The sequence below is a fragment of the Schistocerca americana genome, chromosome 8, assembly GCF_021461395.2.
Source record: "Schistocerca americana isolate TAMUIC-IGC-003095 chromosome 8, iqSchAmer2.1, whole genome shotgun sequence".
NCBI classification, from domain to species: Eukaryota; Metazoa; Arthropoda; class Insecta; order Orthoptera; family Acrididae; genus Schistocerca; species Schistocerca americana.
This window is the reverse complement of record NC_060126.1, coordinates 176,780,374-176,802,283: the sequence shown is the minus strand read 5'-3', so window position 1 is coordinate 176,802,283 and position 21,910 is coordinate 176,780,374. Positions and strand designations below refer to the sequence as shown.

Genomic DNA, 21,910 nt, shown 5'->3' with positions numbered 1-21,910 from the left:
TTCTCAAAAAGCAGCTGTAGATCCTTTATGATTTTTGGTTCTGACCACTTCAATAATTCTGCTGTAATGGAGTCTTCACCACTTGCTTTATTGTTTTTGAGTGTTTTGATGGCTTCATGAATTTCTAGCTCTGTTGGCGGGAGATCTTCCTCTAGATTTTGAGGTGTCACTGGAAAATCTAATTTATCTGTTGGAACTGGACACTTAAACAACTTTTCAAAAAAATTTGCTAAAATTTCACAATTTTCTTTATTATTTAATCCTATTTTGCCATTTTCACCTTTGAAACAAATACTTGGTGCCTGATATCCTTTAAGCATGTGTTTGAAGGTTTTGTAAAAATTTCTAGAATTATTTTTAGTGAAATTTTCTTCTGTTTTAATAAGCTGACAATTCCTTTTGATTTTCTGGATTATTTTTTATGTTTCTTTTCTTTGTTGTCTGAATTGTTCAAGGTCTTCCTCTTTTTTTTAACATCTCCATTTTCTCCATTTTTGAGCTCTTTGTATTAGTGCTTCTTCACACTCCTCATTCCAACATGTTTTCTTTTTATTCTTGGTTAATCCTAAAGTTTCCTCTGCTGCTTGAGTTATTTTCATCTGGAGTTCACGCCAATCACCATCTTTACTTGTCTCAGTTTCTTCTCTAAATTTTTCTATATTTTCTTTTGTAATATTAGCTGTAGTGGTGTTGTATCTGCCTCACTTTCTTGGTCGCCTTTTTTTGGTTTAGATGGGAGAAATTTTATTTTAATCTTAGAGAGATAATGATCTGAATCGAATTCACCATTTCTGACTATTTTAACATTCATAATCTCCATGATGTACCTTTTAGATATGGCTACATGACCCAGTTGAAATTCGCTTGCATTTGGATTTGGATGTCTCCAGGTTTTGGCTTTTCTTGGTAGTTTGTGGAAATGTGTGGACATGAGATTTAACTGGAACATTTTACGCATGTTGATCAGTCTTTCACCATTTCTGTTTGTTCTTGAGTGTGCTGGATATTCACCTACAATAGTTCTAAATTTCTTTTCCCTCCCAATTTGTGCATTAAAGTCACCAAGAAGTATTTTAACATTCTTTTTAGGTATGATAGAAATTTCACATTCTAAAAGATCCCAGAATTTACACTCCTGGAAATTGAAATAAGAACACCGTGAATTCATTGTCCCAGGAAGGGGAAACTTTATTGACACATTCCTGGGGTCAGATACATCACATGATCACACTGACAGAACCACAGACACATAGACACAGGCAACAGAGCATGCACAATGTCGGCACTTGTACAGTGTATATCCACCTTTCGCAGCAATGCAGGCTGCTATTCTCCCATGGAGACGATCGTAGAGATGCTGGATGTAGTCCTGTGGAACGGCTTGCCATGCCATTTCCACCTGGCGCCTCAGTTGGACCAGCGTTCGTGCTGGACGTGCAGACCGCGTGAGACGACCCTTCATCCAGTCCCAAACGAGCTCAATGGGGGACAGATCCGAAGATCTTGCTGGCCAGGGTAGTTGACTTACACCTTCTAGAGCACGTTGGGTGGCACGGGATACATGCGGACGTGCATTGTCCTGTTGGAACAGCAAGTTCCCTTGCCGGTCTAGGAATGGTAGAACGATGGGTTCGATGATGGTTTGGATGTACCGTGCACTATTCAGTGTCCCCTCGACGATCACCAGTGGTGTACGGCCAGTGTAGGAGGTCGCTCCCCACACCATGATGCCGGGCGTTGGCCCTGTGTGCCTTGGTCGTATGCAGTCCTGATTGTGGCGCTCACCTGCACGGCGCCAAACACGCATACGACCATCATTGGCACCAAGGCAGAAGCGACTCTCATCGCTGAAGACGACACGCCTCCATTCGTCCCTCCATTCACGCCTGTCGCGACACCACTGGAGGTGGGCTGCACGATGTTGGGGCGTGAGCGGAAGACGGCCTAACGGTGTGCGGGACCGTAGCCCAGCATCATGGAGATGGTTGCGAATGGTCCTCGCCGATACCCCAGGAGCAACAGTGTCCCTAATTTGCTGGGAAGTGGCGGTGCGGTCCCCTACGGCACTGCGTAGGATCCTACGGTCTTGGCGTGCATCCGTGCATCGCTGCGGTCCGGTCCCAGGTTGACGGGCATGTGCACCTTCCGCCAACCACTGGCGACAACATCGATGTATTGTGGAGACCTCACGCCCCACGTGTTGAGCAATTCGGCGGTACGTCCACCCGGCCTCCCGCATGCCCACTATACGACCTCGCTCAAAGTCCGTCAACTGCACATATGGTTCACGTCCACGCTGTCGCGGCATGCTACCAGTGTTAAAGACTGCGATGGAGCTTCGTATGCCACGGCAAACTGGCTGACACTGACGGCGGCAGTGCACAAATGCTGCGCAGCTAGCGCCATTCGACGGCCAACACCGTGGTTCCTGCTGTGTCCGCTGTGCCGTGCGTGTGATCATTGCTTGTACAGCCCTCTCGCAGTGTCCGGAGCAAGTATGGTGGGTCTGACACAGCGGTGTCAATGTGTTCTTTTTTCCATTTCCAGGAGTGTATTTACTTTCTCCAGATTTCTTCTGTTGTCAGCATTTATAGGTGCATGACATTTTATGAAAGTGCAACTTTTATTCTTGCACTTCATTGTTAATATGGATATCCTTTCTGAATTCGATCTAAATTCTGTTACACTATCTATGATTTTTTTGTTTACATAAAATGCTGTTCCAAACATCGGCATGTTTTCCGTTATTCTCACTGCTGGTTTCCCTTTATAAATTCTATAACGTTGTGCATCAACTACATCGTCATCTAAGAATCGTGTTTCCTGAACTGCTATAATCTGTATATCGTTCTTCTGCAGAAATAATTCCAATTCCTTTTGTTTCCCAGTTTTCAGAAGAGAATTTACATTTAAGATTCCAAAGTAGTGCTTCTTCTTGAACTGAAACTTGGAAGGCTTTTTTATATATTTCATCTTTTCTTCACAGCAAATGTTGGGACTCCCAAGAATCCTAGGTCCCATTGCATTACATGATGTAATGGTGTGTTCCTCATCAGAGTTACCACTTCGGGTAGAGCATCCATTGTGCGAACTTTCCATATTGCGACTTGAAGCTGTAAATTGTAAAGAGTAGGGAATCCAAGATCATCCCTGAATTCCCAAAGTAAGACCAGGTTGTTAGCTTGGAATATTATTTATTCAGCCGCCACTAACATGTGGTACAGACGCTGTCGGGGTGTCGCCACTAACATGTGTAATCGTCGTGCCCTCTGTCCATTTCGGCCTTGGTTATGGTTTATAGCTTATTAGTTCATTGTACAAATGTTACTGTTATTTTTCTTGTTATAAGTCTGAAAATAACTAATATAAATATTATCTTAATTACCCTAAGTTTTTACCTGATTTACTTCATTATATAAATGTAACTGTTAAATTTTCTCATTGTGAGTTAATTATAACAATACCAGAGAAGGAAAGTTGCTACTCACCGTATAGCAGAGATGCTGAGTTGCGATAGGCACTACAAAAAGATTCACACAATTAAGCCTTTTGGCCATTAAGGCCTTTGTCAGCAGTAGACACACACACACACACATGCACACACACACACACACACACACACACACACACACACGCACACACACTCACGTAAACTCAACTTGCACACATATCTGCAGTCTCAGAGAGCTAAAACCACACTGCGAACAGCAGCACCAATGCATGATGGGAGTGGCGACTGGGTGGGGGTAAGGAGGGGGCTGGGGGAGGGAGGGAGAAGGATAGTATGGTGGGAGTGGCGGACAGTGAAGTGTTGCAGTTTAGACGGAGGGCAGGAGAGAAGGTGCGGAGGGGGGAGGGGGTAAGTAGCAGAAAGGAGAGAAATAAAAAGAAATTAAAAGACTGGGTGTGGCGGTGAAATGACAGCTGTGTGTGCTGAAATGGGAACTGGGAGGGGGCTGGATGGGTGAGGACAGTGACTAATGAAGGTTGAGGCCAGGAGGGTTACGGGACCGTAGGGAAAGTTGCCACCTGCACAATTCAGAAAAGCTGGTGTTGGTGGGAAGGATCCATATGGCACAGGCTGTGAAGCAGTCATTGAGATGAGGGATATCATGTTGGGCAGTGTGTTCAGCAACAGAGTGGTCCACTTGTTTTTTGCCACAGTTTGTCGGTGGTTGTTCATGCGGACAGACAGCTTATTTGTTGTCATGCCTACATAGAATGCAGCACAGTGGTTGCAGATTAGCTTGTAAATCACATGACTGGTTTCACAGGTAGCCCTACCTTTGATGGAATGGATGATGTAGTGACCGGACTGGAGTAGGTGGTGGTAGGAGGGTGTATGGGACAGGTCTTGGATCTAGGTCTATTGCGGGGGTATGAGCCATGAGGTAAGGGATTGGGAGCAGGGGTTGTGTAAGGATAGATGAGTATATTATGTAGGTTCAGTGGATGACGGAATACCATGGTAGGAGGGGTGGGAAGGATAGTGGGCAGGACATTTCTCATTTCAGGGCACGACGAGAGGTAATCGAAATCCTGGCGGAGAATGTAATTCAGTTGCTCCAGTCCCGGATGGTACTGAGTTACGAGGGGTATGCTCCTCTGTGGCTGGACTGTGGGACTTTTGGAGGTGGTGGGAGACTGGTTCAGATTCATTGATGACATCTTTGGCATCTGGATTGAGGGTGAGGACACCTTATTCACATTCCTCCAGAGCGTCAACAACTTCTCCCCCATTTGCTTCACTTGGTCCTACTCAACCCAAGCCACCTTCTTACATGTTGACCTTCAACTCAGAGATGGCTACATCAGTACCTCTGCCCATATCAAACCTACTAACCACCAGCAATACCTCCACTTCGACAGCTACCACCCATTCCATACCAAGAAGTCCCTTCAGTACAGCCCAGCCACTCATGGTTGTCACATCTCCAGTGATGAGCAGTCCCTCTCAAAATATACCAAGGGTCTCACTGAAGCCATCACTGACCGCCTTATCTCTCCAGTCTCGCACCACCTCCCTAAGTCCCACAGTCTGGCCACAGAGGAGCATTCCCCTCGTAACTCAGTACCATCCGGGACTGGAGCAACTGAATTACATTCTCCGCCAGGGTTTCAATTACCTCTGTCATGCCCTGAAGTGAGAAATGTCCTGCCCACTACCCTTCCCACCCCTACTACCATACTATTCTGCCATCCACTGAACCTACACAATATACTCGTCCATCCGTACACAACCCCTGCTCCCAATCCCTTACCTCATAGCTCATACCCCTGTAACAGACCTAGATGCAAGACTTGTCCCATACATCCTCCTACCACCACCTACTCTAGTACAGTCACTAACAGCACCTATTCCATCAAAGGCAGGGCTACCTGTGAAACCAGTCATGTGATTTACAAGCTAAACTGCAACCACTGTGCTGCATTCTATATAGGCATGACAACGAACAATTTGTCTGTCCGCATGAATGGCCGCTGACAAACTGTGGCAAAAAAACAAGTGGACCACCCTATTGCTGAACATGCTGTCAAACATGATATCCCTCATCTCAATGACTGCTTCACAGCCTGTGCCATATGGATCCTTCCCACCAACACCAGCTTTTCTGAATTGTGCAGGTGGGAGCTTTCCCTGCAATACATCCCACATTCCCATAACCCTCCTGGTCTCAACCTTCATTAGTCACTGTCTTCACCCATCCAGCCCCCTCCCTGTTCCCATTCCAACATTACACAGCCGTCATTTCGCCACCACACCCAGTCTTTTAATTTCTTTTTATTTCTCTCCTTTCCACTACTTACCCCCTCCCCCCTCCAAACCTTCTCTCCTGCCCTCCGTCTAAACTGCAACACTTCACTGTCCGCCACTCCCACCATACTATCCCTCCCCGTACCCACCCCCGCCTCCTCCTTACCCCCATCCAGTTGCCACTCCCATCATGCATTGGTACTGCTGTTTGCAGTGTGGTTTCAGCTCTCTGAGACTGTAGACATGTGTGCAAGTTGAGTTTACGTGGGTGTGTGTGTGTGTGTGTGTGTGTGTGTGTGTGTGTGTGTGTGTGTGTGTGTGTGTGTCTACTGCTGACAAAGGCCTTAATGGCCGAAAGATTTAATTGTGTGAATTTTTGTGTTGTGCCTATTGAGACTCAGCATCTCCACTATGTGGTGAGTAGCAACATTCCTTCTCTGGTATTGTTACATTCCATCCTAGATTTTCCTTTGTTTGAGTTAATTATAACATTTACACAAATTGCAATTATAATTTGTTCCACACCCATTGGTTTTTCTTGTTATGAATTAATTATGATATTCATACAAATTGAAACTGTGACTTGCCTTATATCCCTGTGTAATAACACACATCAGGATTTCTGGAATCAATAAAAATAGTTTGGCACAATGTTTTATTACAGAAGATACATAAGGAACCGACTCGTGGAGATAACATCTTGGACCTACTGATAACAAACAGACCCGAACTTTTCGACTCTTTAAGTGCAGAACAGGAAATCAGTGATCATCAGGCCGTTGCAGCATCCCTGAATATGGAAGTTAATAGGAATATAAAAAAAGGGAGGAAGGTTTATCTGTTTAGCAAGAGTAATAGAAGGCAGATTTCAGACTACCTAACAGATCAAAACGAAAATTTCTGTTCCGACACTGACAATGTTGAGTGTTTATGGAAAAAGTTCAAGGCAATTGTAAAATGCGTTTTAGACAGGTACGTGCCGAGTAAAACTGTGAGGGACGGGAAAAACCCACCGTGGTACAACAACAAAGTTAGGAAACTACTGTGAAAGCAAAGAGAGCTTCACTCCAAGTTTAAACGCAGCCAAAACCTCTCAAACAGAAGCTAAACGATGTCAAAGTTAGCGTAAGGAGGGCTATGCGTGAAGCGTTCAGTGAATTCGAAAGTAAAATTCTATGTACCGACTTGACAGAAAATCCTAGGAAGTTCTGGTCTTACGTTAAATCAGTAAGTGGCTCGAAACAGCATATCCAGACACTCCGGGATGATGATGGCATTGAAACAGAGGATGACACGCGTAAAGCTGAAATACTAAACACCTTTTTCCAAAGCTGTTTCACAGAGGAAGACCGCACTGCAGTTCCTTCTCTAAATCCTCACACAAACGAAAAAATGGCTGACATCGAAATAAGTGTCCAAGGAATAGAAAAGCAACTGGAATCACTCAATAGAGGAAAGTCCACTGGACCTGACAGGATACCAATTCGATTCTACACAGAGTACGCGAAAGAACTTGCCCCCCCTCTAACAGCCGTGTACCGCAAGTCTCTAGAGGAACGGAGGGTTCCAAATGATTGGAAAAGAGCACAGGTAGTCCCAGTCTTCAAGAAGGGTCGTCGAGCAGATGCGCAAAACTATAGACCTATATCTCAGACGTCGATCTGTTGTAGAATTTTAGAACATGTTTTTTGCTCGAGTATCATGTCGTTTTTGGAAACCCAGAATCTACTATGTAGGAATCAGCATGGATTCCGGAAACAGCGATCGTGTGAGACCCAACTCACTTTATTTGTTCATGAGACCCAGAAAATATTAGATACAGGCTCCCAGGTAGATGCTATTTTTCTTGACTTCCGGAAGGCGTTCGATACAGTTCCGCACTGTCGCCTGATAAACAAAGTAAGAGCCTACAGAATATCAGACCAGCTGTGTGGCTGGATTGAAGAGTTTTTAGCAAACAGAACACAGCATGTTGTTATCAATGGAGAGACGTCTACAGACGTTAAAGTAACCTCTGGCGTGCCACAGGGGAGTGTTATGGGACCATTGCTTTTCACAATACATATAAATGACTTAGTAGATAGTGTTGGAAGTTCCATGCAGCTTTTCGCGGATGATGCTGTAGTATACAGAGAAGTTGCAGCATTAGAAAATTGTAGCAAAATGCAGGAAGATCTGCAGCGGATAGGCACTTGGTGCAGGGAGTGGCAACTGTCCCTTAACATAGACAAATGTAATGTATTGCGAATGCATAGAAATAAGGATCCTTTATTGTATGATTATATGATAGCGGAACAAACACTGGTAGCAGTTACTTCTGTAAAATATCTGGGAGTATGCGTGCGGAACGATTTGAAGTGGAATGATCATATAAAATTAATTGTTGGTAAGGCGGGTACCAGGTTGAGATTCATTGGGAGAGTGCTTAGAAAATGTAGTCCATCAACAAAGGAGGTGGCTTACAGAACGCTCGTTCGACCTATCCTTGAGTATTGCTCATCAGTGTGGGATCCGTACCAGATCGGTTTGACGGAGGAGATAGAGAAGATCCAAAGAAGAGCGGTGCGTTTCATCACAGGGTTATTTGGTAACCGTGATAGCGTTACGGAGATGTTTAATAAACTCAAGTGGCAGACTCTGCAAGAGAGGCGCTCTGCATCGCGGTGTAGATTGCTCGCCAGGTTTCCCCGAGAGGGTGCGTTTCTGGATGAGGTATCGAATATATTGCTTCCCCCTACTTATACCTCCCAAGGATATCACGAATGTAAAATTAGAGAGATTAGAGCGCGCACGGAGGCTTTCAGACAGTCGTTCTTCCCGCGAACCATACGCGACTGGAACAGGAAAGGGAGGTAATGACAGTGGCGCGTAAAGTGCCCTCCGCCACACACCGTTGGGTGGCTTGCGGAGTATAAATGTAGATGTAGATGTAGAAGTTCTGATTTAATTCTGTTGGAAACCATGGGCCATGGCATGAAATGAACATCATTATTTTATATACATCAAGAGTATCTTATTTATTTAACTTAAAGGACAATACTGCAGCATCTGAGTTGACTTTCCATCTCTGATCCCATGTTGGGAGTCACTTATCACCTCTCTTTATTTAAGAAAACTTTTTATATTCTAAGGAACATTTTTTCCATAATTTTGCTGAGGCCTGACAATACTGAAATCAGCCTATAATAATCAATATCACTTTTTGCACCATTCTCATACAAAGGTGTTAATTTTGCATTTTTTAGATTATTTGGAAACACACCACTCTCTAGAGATGAATTTACTATGTCTGTTAATGGTTCCACAATAAATGTTGCACTAACTTTGCTAATAGCATCTGGTAACTTATCAACAACCACTGAATATTTATTAGGTAATTCTTTTAGGATTCTTGACAAATCCTCAGGTGTTGCTACATACATGAATAATGTGTTTGGATGAATTTTTTGATCTGAGTGACTGGCTGGCTGTTTGTCAAGGTTTGTATTTATTAACTGCTGTGCTAGACTAGAGAAATAATTGTTGAAAGCACTCACCACATGTTTGGGGTCAGTTAGTTTCTTTTTATTCATAATCTGCTTTATATTACTGTGATTAACTGGCCTGGTGCCCATTTCTTTTTTTATAACTTGCCAGGTTGCCTCAGTTTTATTTTGTCATTTTTTTAAATAACTCAGTATTCTTATGTATCTTGTGAAACATGTAATAAAGTTAGAATTAGTATTTTGCTTGGAGTACTCATACAAACACCTTTTATTTTGACATGATATCCTTATCCCTTTTGTAATTCACTTGTTTGTTTTTTGAGTAGAATGAAACAGTTATTTTCTTGGGAAAGGCCATTTAAAAAAAAGTTTGAATGTAGCCATAAACTTATCAATATCTCACTTGTACCATTACAGTAATATACATTTTTCCAATTTCCACCTTTAAGGAGAGAACAGAAATATTCCACATTTTTTGTACTGAAATTCCTTACAGTGTGTTGTATTCTACTGGAAATTGAGTGTTCTGAAATATTCATGGCAAGAATTTGAGCATTGTGATCACTAAACCCCATGTTTACAACTTGTATGTTATAGGCATATTTGCATGTATTTATCAAGATCTGGTCAATAACAGATGCAGAAGTTGGTGTTTCTCGAGTTGGTTCAGTTACCATTGCACTGACATTGAACGAAAGTAGTAGATTTATAATGTCATCTTTGAATTTATTGGATTTCAAGAAATCAATATTAAAGTCACCACATATAATTATATTTTTTTTGGGAGAGTGAATTTCTTCCAAGAGGTCCTCCATGCAACTGTAAAACACTTTTTTGTCCCCATCTGGTGACTTGTATACACAAACAATAACTGTATTTTGCCTTAGTAGTTCAGCTATAGAGAGTTTTGTATCTTTTTCACAGGACAGTTTATGATGTGTAGTTACACTTTTGAATTCAATGTTTTCTCTAACATATACACTGGTACCCCCAGACTCGATATTTTCCCACAAAACATGCTTCCAAGTTTGAACTGAAGAATGTACGTTTGCTCTAACATATCTTGTTTGAGCCAGTGTTGTGTAAAGCTTAGTACAGAAATATCATTTAGTCATTTAACATTATTTCTATTTCATTTAGTTTATTTGAGAGTGATTGAAATTTTGATGCAGTAATTTAAAATTAGGTACAGGGAGTAAATCATTTCTTGCTTGACCACTTACCTCACTACTTGAGCAAGTGTACTTAGTAGGAAAAAATCCTCGCGTTTTTCAGGGACGGTGTTTGACGTATGGCTTTCTGGTTCACCATATGTGGGTTCCTACCTTTCTTCTATTGAAATGCTCCCAATTTCCACTTTTTTTCGTCCTTTTTTCACCCATCTGCCCATTAATGACTGCCTTGTTGCTGCATTTGATGGCTTGAAATTTAACCTATGATATGTTTTAGGGCTTCCAGCATTTGGAGTCTACTCAATAGATCCACTGAAGGTAACACAAATGTTGATTGATCAAGGAGATGGACCAGTTAATATCAAATTGGATTTCACTGATCAGACATTCACAGGATTTGGAGACATCACTGTGAAAGATGTAAAGTAAGTGAAGACTGAGAAAGTGAGACTGTCTACAGCTCAACAAAGAGTGATATAATTATGTTTATAATGTTTCAATCTGTGTGTGTGGGGGGGTTACACACTTGTGTCCATACATACATTGTCAGTGTTGTACAGTTTGAATTGTTACATAAAATAATTCTAAATCTTTTTTCTCCCCAGGGTTAATCTGGACCCAGACAACTTCCATATTGATGCTAAGGTATCAATTCCCAATTTGGACCTAAAAGGAAAATATCAAATTGATGGGAAAGTCCTTGTGCTACCAATACAAGGGAAAGGAAACAGTGACCTGACATTAAGTAAGTTTGGATATTTATCAGTCACAAAGCCAATTCAAAAGCATCAGTGATTTCATCACACTTTTTTCCTACAGAATTCACATTCTTATAATATTAGTATAAGAGCTTTTAATGTTTTCTGTGGTTTCATTCTTCCATTACAGCTTTCTACACAAAAATACATTATCTAACAATAATGATAACACACATAATAAGTGCACCTGATATGCTACATAACATACTGCCCTCATTTTAAGTTCAAGGATGTAGACACATGTGTTCATCCTGGAAATTTGGGCACACCTCATCAGCCATGAGTCATGCAAAAATGTCTAGGGTTCTAGTATTTGACTAGCAAGGGCATTTTGTTTTTTTCAATCTTAAACCTGGCGGGTGTGGCTAACTGTACTGCCACAACTTTTCACCTAAACATTTGGCAACATAAAAGGGATACTGCATTATGTTGTTATCTTGTATGAAGTAAATCATGCACAGGTTTTTGATTATTTTGTCTCTATTCCTTTTTTGTCTTACTGTTTAGAAATGGGCAAAAGAAAGTGTTTGTTTAATGTTGACCTGCAATAGGAATACAAATTTTTGAAACCGTGTAATCACAGTAACAATGAAGTCCTTTATTGCACACTATGGACTGGAGAATTTTCTGTTGCATGTAAAAAAAAAGAGATTTAGTATTTATTTTATTTATCCATCTATTAACAATAAATATGGTATGGTTGTCATCCAAATACACATGTAAATTGATGGGAAACCATTTCAAGGAAATGGAACATGCAAATATGTAAATAAAAAAGTATGTACAAAATAATTGTCATGGAGTAGATGATGATTTTAAAGTGATTTATTACATACAATTTTTAAAGCAAAAAACTTTCAATGCCTAGACCACAATTTTCCTATCACAATTAAAGTACGATAATTAGTTTTGATTGCTATCTGCAACCATCTTCATCGTTCAGAATGTGAAAAGGTGGTGAATAGGCACTGTAAAGCATCGTTAGGTGTAGTCATGCAACAACGTGCATTCATAAATAACAAAACAATAACAGTACATAGTTCAAAAAGATCACCACAAGCAATCCATGTTGTAAACCATAATCTGCTGCAGTATTTTCCTATTATCCTGAACTTGTACACGTTTCATAAGGACAACTACTTCATGTGCCATGCAGGATCATTCTTGTGTAAGCCAGACTATGGAACAGCTGACAGTTTTTGGAACCATTGCACATCTGTTCTCACAATATATCTTTCTTTCTTTCTTTCTTTTGCTATCATCATTATCCCACATTGTGCGCAGGGTTGGCAGGAATAAGGATGGAGTTGGCATGGTCAGTTTTAAGGGGTGGCCGGATGCCCTTCCTGCCACCACCCCACACCCCCCGGGATGGAATTAGTGTACCCCGGCTGTCTGCATCCAACGTAAATCGTGAAATAGTGTGAATGCGTTTCAAATGTCTGCAAGTCATGTAACTGAGGTGGGACGTGGGAACCAGCCCGGTATTCACCTAGTAGGATGTGAAAAACCGCCTAAAAACCACATCCAGGCTGGCCGGCACACCGGCTGTCATCATTAATCTGCTGGGCGGATTCGATCTGGGGCTGGCGCGCCTACCTGAGTCCAGGAAGCAGCGCGTTAGCGCTCTCGGCTACCCTGGCAGGTTGTTCTCACAATATCTGCTATTCTATTGCAAGTAACACACGTTTGATCCAACTTTTACTCAAGCAGCTGTACATTTTCCTATATTGCTGTCATCCAACGAGATTACAGTATACAACCTGGCTTGCTCACAGTGAAGATTTTAAACTAAGTACTTTTTTTGTTTTGGTATTTAAATCTGCATGTTATTGCATTATAACAGCTAATGATGCTTTCCTATGCTTATTCAACACACTTTCACATTTTGGACGATCTGAAGGTGGTTGCAGATAGCAACCAAAACTTGTTATCATACTTTAATTGTGATAGGAAAATTGTGGTCTAGGCATTAAAAGTATGTTTTTACTTTAAGAAATTTTTATTTCATAAAATAATACAAGCTCATACAATACATAGTAACACAGAATAATACAAGATCATACAGCACATAGCAATAGAGAATAACACAAAATCATAGAATACATAGTAACACAAGTTCATATACATGTTTGCTTGTGGTATTATAATTGCACAGTCTGTTTTCCATAGGGCTTTGCTTTTGCCCTCCCTAGACAGAAAGTCCGTATATACACTACAATAATTAATAATATTATGAAAAAGATAGTTGCTACTCACCATATAGCGGAGATGCTGAGTCACAGATAGGCATAACAAAAAGACTGTCAGAAAGTGAGCTTTTGGTCAACAAGGCCTTCTTCAAAATTAGACAAAACACACACACACAAACACACACACATACACACAGCAAATGCAATTCGCACACACATAACCACAGTCTCTGGCAGCTGAAGAGATTTTACATCACGCAACAGCTGTCCATTAGATATGCAAATACAGCAAAAGAATAATCACACTTGGAACTCACAGAACAAAGAAAGATAAGCCAAAAAATAATGAGAAATGTTAAACACCAATATCAAAAAGATGTAATTCTAATTATAAAAACAAATAGCAAGAAAACAAGCTCAAGGGCTTACCACAAAATATTTAGCAGACAACTACAAAGATATGATCCATCAACATTAATGCTAAAGGACAACAATAATAAGATGGCCATAGCAATAGAAAGAAAACAAAGAAATTTTAGCAGAAACATTTACCAAATTACTAAATTGCAAAGACTGCCCAGAATTACTTCAAATACACACAGATACCCTATTAAAATAACAGCAGAAAATATAAACCCACTTGCAATCCATGATGTCTACAAAGCACTGAAAAAGCTCAAAACTACAATGCAAGTGAGAAGATCAAACATCTGTGCAAGTTTGGAAATATGCAGCAGGCCGAATGAAGATATCATTACACAGAAGCAGAAAGAAAATCTGGAACAAAGAAGAACTTTCAAAACAATGAACTACAGCTATAATTTATCCATTAAACAAAAAAAGAGAGAAATCAAATTCAGACAACTATGGAGGAATTTTCTTTTAGATATCACATATAAAGTGATGTCATGAATTCTATACAATTGTTGTAAAGATTCACTTGAACTGGAACTGGGAGAATACCAAGTAGGATTTAGACTGTGCAGAAACTGCCCAGAACAGACAATTACCTTGAAGCTGGTGATGAATTACTACAAAAGAAGAAAAAACAGCAAGTCAACTTTTGTAGACCTCAAAAAAGCTCGTGATTGATCTTCAATGATGAAGATACTAAGGAATTTTGGTCTGCATCCCAAATTAATAAAGCCGGCCGCGGTGGTCTAGCGGTTCTAGGCGCGCAGTCCGGAACCGTGCGACTGCTACGGTCGCAGGTTCGACTCCTGCCTCGGGCATGGATGTGTGTGATGTCCTTAGGTTAGTTAGGTTTAAGTAGTTCTAAGTTCTAGGGGACTGATGACCACAGATGTTAAGTCCCATAGTGCTCAGAGCCATTTGAACCATTTTTGAACCAAATTAATAAAAATGATAACCTGAACTCTAAGAAACACCAACTGTAAAGTAAAATTCAGAGGTGAAATATCTGAGCCATTTATTATTAAAACAGGGTTAAGATTGGGAGGGGGTTTATCGCCATTCCTTTTCAACTCTGTTCTGGAGTACGTGACGAGAGAATACAATGGTAAAACGAAAATCCTAAAAACATAAGAATTGGAACCAAGAAAGATCAAATAAACTTAAACTGCTTGGTATTTGCAGATGACCTAGAGTTAGTAGCTAAAAACATTTAACAGGCCAGAAGTCAAATAACAAGCCTAGAAAATATTGCACAAAAGATAGGCCTACAGATATCATTAAAAGGACTGAGATAGTGGTAGCAAATTCACTAATAATCAACCATATAATAGTAAATAACAGGAAAGTAAAAACAGTGAAGTAATTTAAATACCTAGGAGAAATTATGACCTAGAGAAGGAACTACAGTGCAGTCTTCCTCTGTGAAACAGCTTTGGAAAAAGACATTTAGTATTTCGGCCTTTAGTCTGTCATCCTCTGTTTCAGTACCATTTTGGTCACAGAGTGTCTGGACATTTTGTTTTGATCCACCTACTGCTTTGACTTAAGACCAAAATTTCTTAGGATTTTCTGCCAAGTCAGTACATAGAACTTTACTTTCGAATTCATTGAACGCTTCTCGCATAGCCCTCCTCACACTACATTTCACTTCGCGTATTTTTTGTTTGTGTGCAAGGCTTTGGCTAGGTTTATGTTTGCTGTGAAGTTCCCTTTGCTTCCGCAGCAGTTTTCTAACTCGGTTGTTGTACCACGGTGGCTCTTTTCCATCTCTTACGATCTTGCTTGGCACATACTCATCTAACGCATATTGTACGATGGTTTTGAACTTTGTCCACTGATCCTCAACACTATCTGTACTTGAGACAAAACTTTTGTGTTGAGCCGTCAGGTACTCTGTAATCTGCTTTTTGTCACTTTTGCTAAACAGAAATATCTTCCTACCTTTTTTAATATTTCTATTTACGGCTGAAATCATCGATGCAATAACTGCTTTATGATCGCTAATTCCCTGTTCTGCATTAACTGTTTCAAGTAGTTCGGGTCGGTTTGCCACCAGAAGGTCTAATATGTTATCGCCATGAGTCGGTTCTCTGTTTAACTGCTCAAGGTAGTTTTCAGATAAAACACTTTTTTAAAAAATTCACTGAATTCTTTGTCCCTGCCACCCGTTATGAATGCTTGAGTCTCCCGGTCTATATCCGGCAAATTAAAATCTTCACCCAGAACTATAACATGGTGGGGAAATCTACTCGAAGTGGATAGTGTTAAATGAAGTGGTGTACAGCAAACTGGAGGACATTATATATGCAATACAGAAAAGAAGATCTCTTTTTTGATCACATTATGAGGACACCATATTACCAAGAAAAATTATACAGAAACTTTGGAACATGAAGCAACAAGTAAGATGGATGAAGGAAATCAGGGAGGATGTGAAAGTGGTATAATTAACTCTGGAAGATTTGCAAAACAAAACGGAAAATTTAAAGAAAATGAAAAACGTAAAAATGAGATTTAAATGAAAAATAGACACACAACAAACAATACAATGGGTATTTTCAGATAAGGAAAGACAAAAAATATCAGAATGAATGAAAAGATACCGGACAGTTCGAAAGAAAACTTATTGAAGAAGATTCCGAGAAAATGAATGACTGAAGTGGTCCAATGAGGCTGTAAAACCAGAAGAAGAAGGAGAAGAAGAAGAAAAGGTTTTGGGACCAAAGACAGTATTTTAAGTTCTGCATTAATACCGGGTGATCAAAAAGTCAGTATAAATTTGAAAACTGAATAAATCACGGAATAATGTAGATAGAGAGGTACAAATTGACACACATGCTTGGAATGACATGGGGTTTTATTAGAAATTGCAAAAGTTCAAAAAACGTCCAACAGATGGTGCTTCATCTGATCAGAATAGCAATAATTAGCATAACAAATTAACACAAAGCAAAAATGATATTCTTTACAGGAAATGCTCAATATGTCCACCATCATTCCTCAACAGTAGCTGTAGTTGAGGAATAATGTTGTGAACAGCACTGTAAAGCATGTCCGGAGTTATGGTGAGACATTGGCGTCAGATGTTGCCTTTCAGCATCCCTAGAGATGTCAGTCGATCATGATACACTTGCGACTTCAGGTAACCCCAGAGCCAATAATCGCACAGACTGAGGTCTGGGGACCTGGGAGGCCAAGCATGATGAAAATGTCGGTTGAGCACACGATCATCAGCAAACGACGCGCACAAGAGATCTTTCATGCGTCTAGCAATATCGGGTGGAGAGCCATCCTGCATAAACATCGTACGTTTCAGCAGGTGTTTATCAGCCAGGCTGGGGATGATGTGATTCTGTAACATATCAGCATACCTCTCACCCGTCATGGTAGCAGTTACAAAACCAGAATCACACATTTCCTCGAAGAAAAAAGGCTTGATAACGGTAGACATGATAAATCCAACCCATTCCATGACGTTCTTGTTGTGCAATGGAGTTTCCATGACAGTTCTAGTTCTAGGATTTTCGGTAGCCCAAATTCTGCAGTTGTGGGCGTTGACAGACCCTCAGAGCATGAAATGAGCTTCATCGGTCCACAACACATTACTCAACCAATTGTCATCTTCCGCCATCTTTTGAAACGCCCACATGACAAATGCCCTCCGCTTCACTAAATTGCCAGGTAATAGTTCATGATGTTGATGGACTTTGTACGGATAGCATCGGAGGGTACGCCTAAGTGCCAACCAAACAGTAGTGAATGGAATGCCGGTGTGACGTGCGACTGCACGAGCGCTGAGTTCCCAGTGCATAGATGAACCTGCTACAGTCTCCATTTCTTCCTGAACTGTCTCAGCAGCATTACGCCTTGTACTCGGTCAGCCACTACAGGGTCTATCGTCTAAACAACCCGTGGCTTCGAACTTCGAAATCATTCTCGCCACAGCTGCATTTGTCAATGGACCTTTACTCGTTCAGATCCCCTTCCTATAGCTACAGGATCGTAACACTGAACTAGCACATTCCCCATTCTGATAATACAGCTTCACTAAAAGTGCCTCTTCTGGTAACGTCAACACGCTGCGACTGCTGGCGCATCTGATTCTCTCTCTCATTACAGCTCTTTTTATACACGATTGTCATGCGCAGTCACTGACGTTTTGCCGTCCAGCGCCATCTGCCAGACATTTTGTGAACTTTTTTTTTTTTTGTTCTGATGAAAACCCGTGTCATTCCAAGCATCCAAGCATGTGTGTCAATTTTTACCTCTCTATCTACATTATTCTGTGGTTTATTAAGTTTTCAAATTTATACTGACTTTTTGATCACCCGGTATAAACATTATCAGAAAATGTTTATTTGTCTACATAGTCATTTAACAAGTAGAAACACTGTTAGAGTTGACATTTTTTAAATTCTACCTTAAATCTGTTTTCATCTTCTAACTTTTTGATGTTGACTACGAGTCTGTTGCAAAGTTGTATACCTATATGTTTCACATGCCTTTGAGTGTTTGTTCTTTTTGTTCACTGAGTATAGAGCGCTGCGCTATTTCACGTGCTGTAGTTATGGAAGACGGCATTTGTTTGAAACCTGTAAGATGGGCACTGGCACATAAGACACATTTGTATGTGTGTATACAGGGTGTTACAAAAAGGTATGGCCAAACTTTCAGGAAACATTCCTCACACACCAAGAAAGAAAATATGTTATGCGGACATGTGTCCAGAAACGCTTACTTTCCATGTTAGAGCTCATTTTATTATTTCTCTTCAAATCACATTAATCATGGAATGGAAACACACAGCAACAGAACGTACCAGCATGACTTCAAACACTGTGTTACAGGAAATGTTCAAAATGTCCTCCGTTAGCGAGGATACATGCATCCACCCTCCGTCGCATGGAATCCCTGATGCGCTGATGCAGCCCTGGAGAATGGCGTATTGTATCACTTTTTCTTTTTTGGTCATCAGTCTACTGACTGGTTTGATGTGGCCCGCCACGAATTCCTTTCCTGTGCTAACCTCTTCATCTCAGAGTAGCACTTGCAACCTACGTCCTCAATTATTTGCTTGACATATTCCAATCTCTGTCTTCCTCTACAGTTTTTGCCCTCTACAGCTCCCTCTAGTACCATGGAAGTCATTCCCTCATGTCTTAGCAGATGTCCTATCATCCTGTCCCTTCTCCTTATCAGTGTTTTCCACATATTCCTTTCCTCTCCGATTCCGCATAGAATCTCCTCATTCCTTACCTTATCAGTCCACCTAATTTTCAACATTCGTCTATAGCACCACATCTCAAATGCTTCGATTCTCTTCTGTTCCAGTTTTCCCACAGTCCATGTTTCACTACCATACAATGCTGTACTCCAGACGTACATCCTCAGAAATTTCTTCCTCAAATTAAGGCCGGTATTTGATATTAGTAGACTTCTCTTGGCCAGAAATGCCTTTTTTGCCATTGCGAGTCTGCTTTTGGTGTCCTCCTTGCTCCATCTGTCATTATTTTACTGCCTAGGTAGCAGAATTCCTTAACTTCATTGACTTCGTGACCATCAATCCTGATGTTAAGTTTCTCGCTGTTCTCATTTCTACTACTTCTCATTACCTTTGTCTTTCTCCGATTTACTCTCAAACCATACTGTGTACTCATTAGACCGTTCATTCCGTTCAGCAGATCTTTTAACTCTTCTTCACTTTCACTCAGGATAGCAATGTCATCAGCGAATCGTATCATTGATATCCTTTCACCTTGTATTTTAATTCCACTCCTGAACCTTTCTTTTATTTCCATCATTGCTTCCTCGATGTACTGATTGAAGAGTAGGGGCGAAAGGCTACAGCCTTGTCTTACACCCTTCTTAATACGAGCACTTCGTTCCTGATTGTCCACTCTTATTATTCCCTCTTGGTTTTTGTACATATTGTATATGACCCGTTTATAGCTTACCCCTACCTTTTTCAGAATCTCGAACAGCTTGCACCATTTTATATTGTCGAATGCTTTTACCAGGTCGACAGATCATATGAAAGTGTCTTGATTTTTCTTTAGCCTTGCTTCCATTATTAGCCGTAAAGTCAGAATTCCCTCTCTCGTCCCTTTACTTTTCCTAAAGCCAAACTGATCGTCACCTAGCGCATTCTCAATTTTCTTTTCCATTCTTCTGTATATTATTCTTGTAAGTAGCTTCGATGCATGAGCTGTTAAGCTGATTGTGCGATAATTCTCGCACTTGTCAGCTCTTGCCATCTTCGGAATTGTGTGGATGATGCTTTTCCGAAAGTCAGATGGTATATCGCCAGACTCATATATTCTACACAGCAACGTGAATAGTCGTTTTGTTGCCACTTCCCCCAATGATTTTAGAAATTCTGATGGAATGTTATCTATCCCTTCTGCCTTATTTGACCATAAGTCCTCCAAAGCTCTTTTAAATTCTGATTCTAATACTGGATCCCCTATCTCTTCTAAATTGACTCCTGTTTCTTCTTCTATCACATCAGACAAATCTTCACCCTCATAGAGGCTTTCAATGTATTCTTTCCACCTATCTGCTCTCTCCTCTGCATTTAACAGTGGAATTCCCGTTGCACTCTTAATGTTACCACCGTTGCTTTTAATGTCACCAAAGGTTGTTTTGACTTTCCTGTATCCTGAGTCTGTCCTTCCGACAATCATATCTTTTTCGATGTCTTCACATTTTTCCTGCAGCCATTTCGTCTTAGCTTCCCTGCACTTCCTATTTATTTCATTCCTCAGCGACTTGTATTTCTGTATTCCTGATTTTCCCGGAACATGTTTGTACTTCCTCCTTTCATCAATCAACTGAAGTATTTCTTCTGTTACCCATGGTTTCTTCGCAGCTACCTTCTTTGCACCTATGTTTTCCTTCCCAACTTCTGTGATGGCCCTTTTTAGAGATGTCCATTCCTCTTCAACTGTACTGCCTACTGCGCTATTCCTTATTGCTGTATCTATAGCGTTAGAGAACTTCAAACATATCTCGTCATTCCTTAGTACTTCCGTATCCCACTTCTTTGCGTATTGATTCTTCCTGACTAATGTCTTGAACTTCAGCCTACTCTTCATCACTACTATATTGTGATCTGAGTCTATATCTGCTCCTGGGAACACCTTACAATCCAGTATCTGATTTCGGAATCTCCGTCTGATCATGATGTAATCTAATTGAAATCTTCCCGTATCTCCCAGCCTTTTCCAAGTATACCTCCTCCTTTTGTGATTCTTGAGCAGGGTATTTACTATTACTAGCTGAAACTTGTTACAGAACTCAATTAGTCTTTCTCCTCTTTCATTCCTTGTCCCAAGCCCATATTCTCCTGTAACCTTTTCTTCTACTCCTTCCCCTACAACTGCATTCCAGTCGCCCATGACTATTAGATTTTCGTCCCCCTTTACATACTGCACTACCCTTTCAATATCCTCATACATTTTCTCTATCTGTTAATCTTCAGCTTGCGACATCGGCATGTATACCTGAACTATCGTTGTCGGTGTTGGTCTGCTGTCGATTCTGATTAGAACAACCCGGTCACTGAACTGTTCACAGTAACACACCCTCTGCCCTACCTTCCTATTCATAACGAACCCTACATCTGTTATACCATTTTCTACTGCTGTTGATATTACCTGATACTCATCTGACCAGAAATCCTTGTCTTCCTTCCACTTCACTTCACTGACCCCTACTATATCTAGATTGAGCCTCTGCATTTCCCTTTACAGATTTTCTAGTTTCCCTACCACGTTCAAGCTTCTGACATTCCATGCCCCGACTCATAGAACGTTACCCTTTTGTAGATTATTCAATGTTTTTCCTCATGGTAACCTCCCACTTGGCAGTCCCCTCCCGGAGATCAGAATGGGGGACTATTCCGGAATCTTTTGCCAATGGAGAGATCATCATGACACTTCTTCAATTACAGGCCACATGTCCTGTGGATACACGTTACGTGTCTTTAATGCAGTGGTTTCCATTGCCTTCTGCATCCTCATGTCGTTGATCATTGCTGATTCTTCCGCCTTTAGGGGCAATTTCCCACCCCTAGGACAAGAGAGTGCCCTGAACCTCTATCCACTCCTCTGCCCTCTTTAACAAGGCCGTTGGC

The 21,910-nt window shown here is 40.9% G+C and overlaps 1 protein-coding gene across 1 annotated transcript in view; it reads left to right on the top strand.

Annotated features, from left to right (window-relative positions):
* The window catches only part of LOC124545459 (protein takeout-like), an 89,708-nt gene that overhangs the window by 53,961 nt on the left and 13,837 nt on the right, over positions 1 to 21,910 (top strand). Inside the window, exons 3-4 of the mRNA XM_047124386.1 lie at positions 10,690 to 10,837; positions 11,018 to 11,157. Of these exons, the coding sequence (XP_046980342.1) occupies positions 10,690 to 10,837; positions 11,018 to 11,157 (288 nt within the window). The remainder of the gene's footprint in view (positions 1 to 10,689; positions 10,838 to 11,017; positions 11,158 to 21,910) is intronic.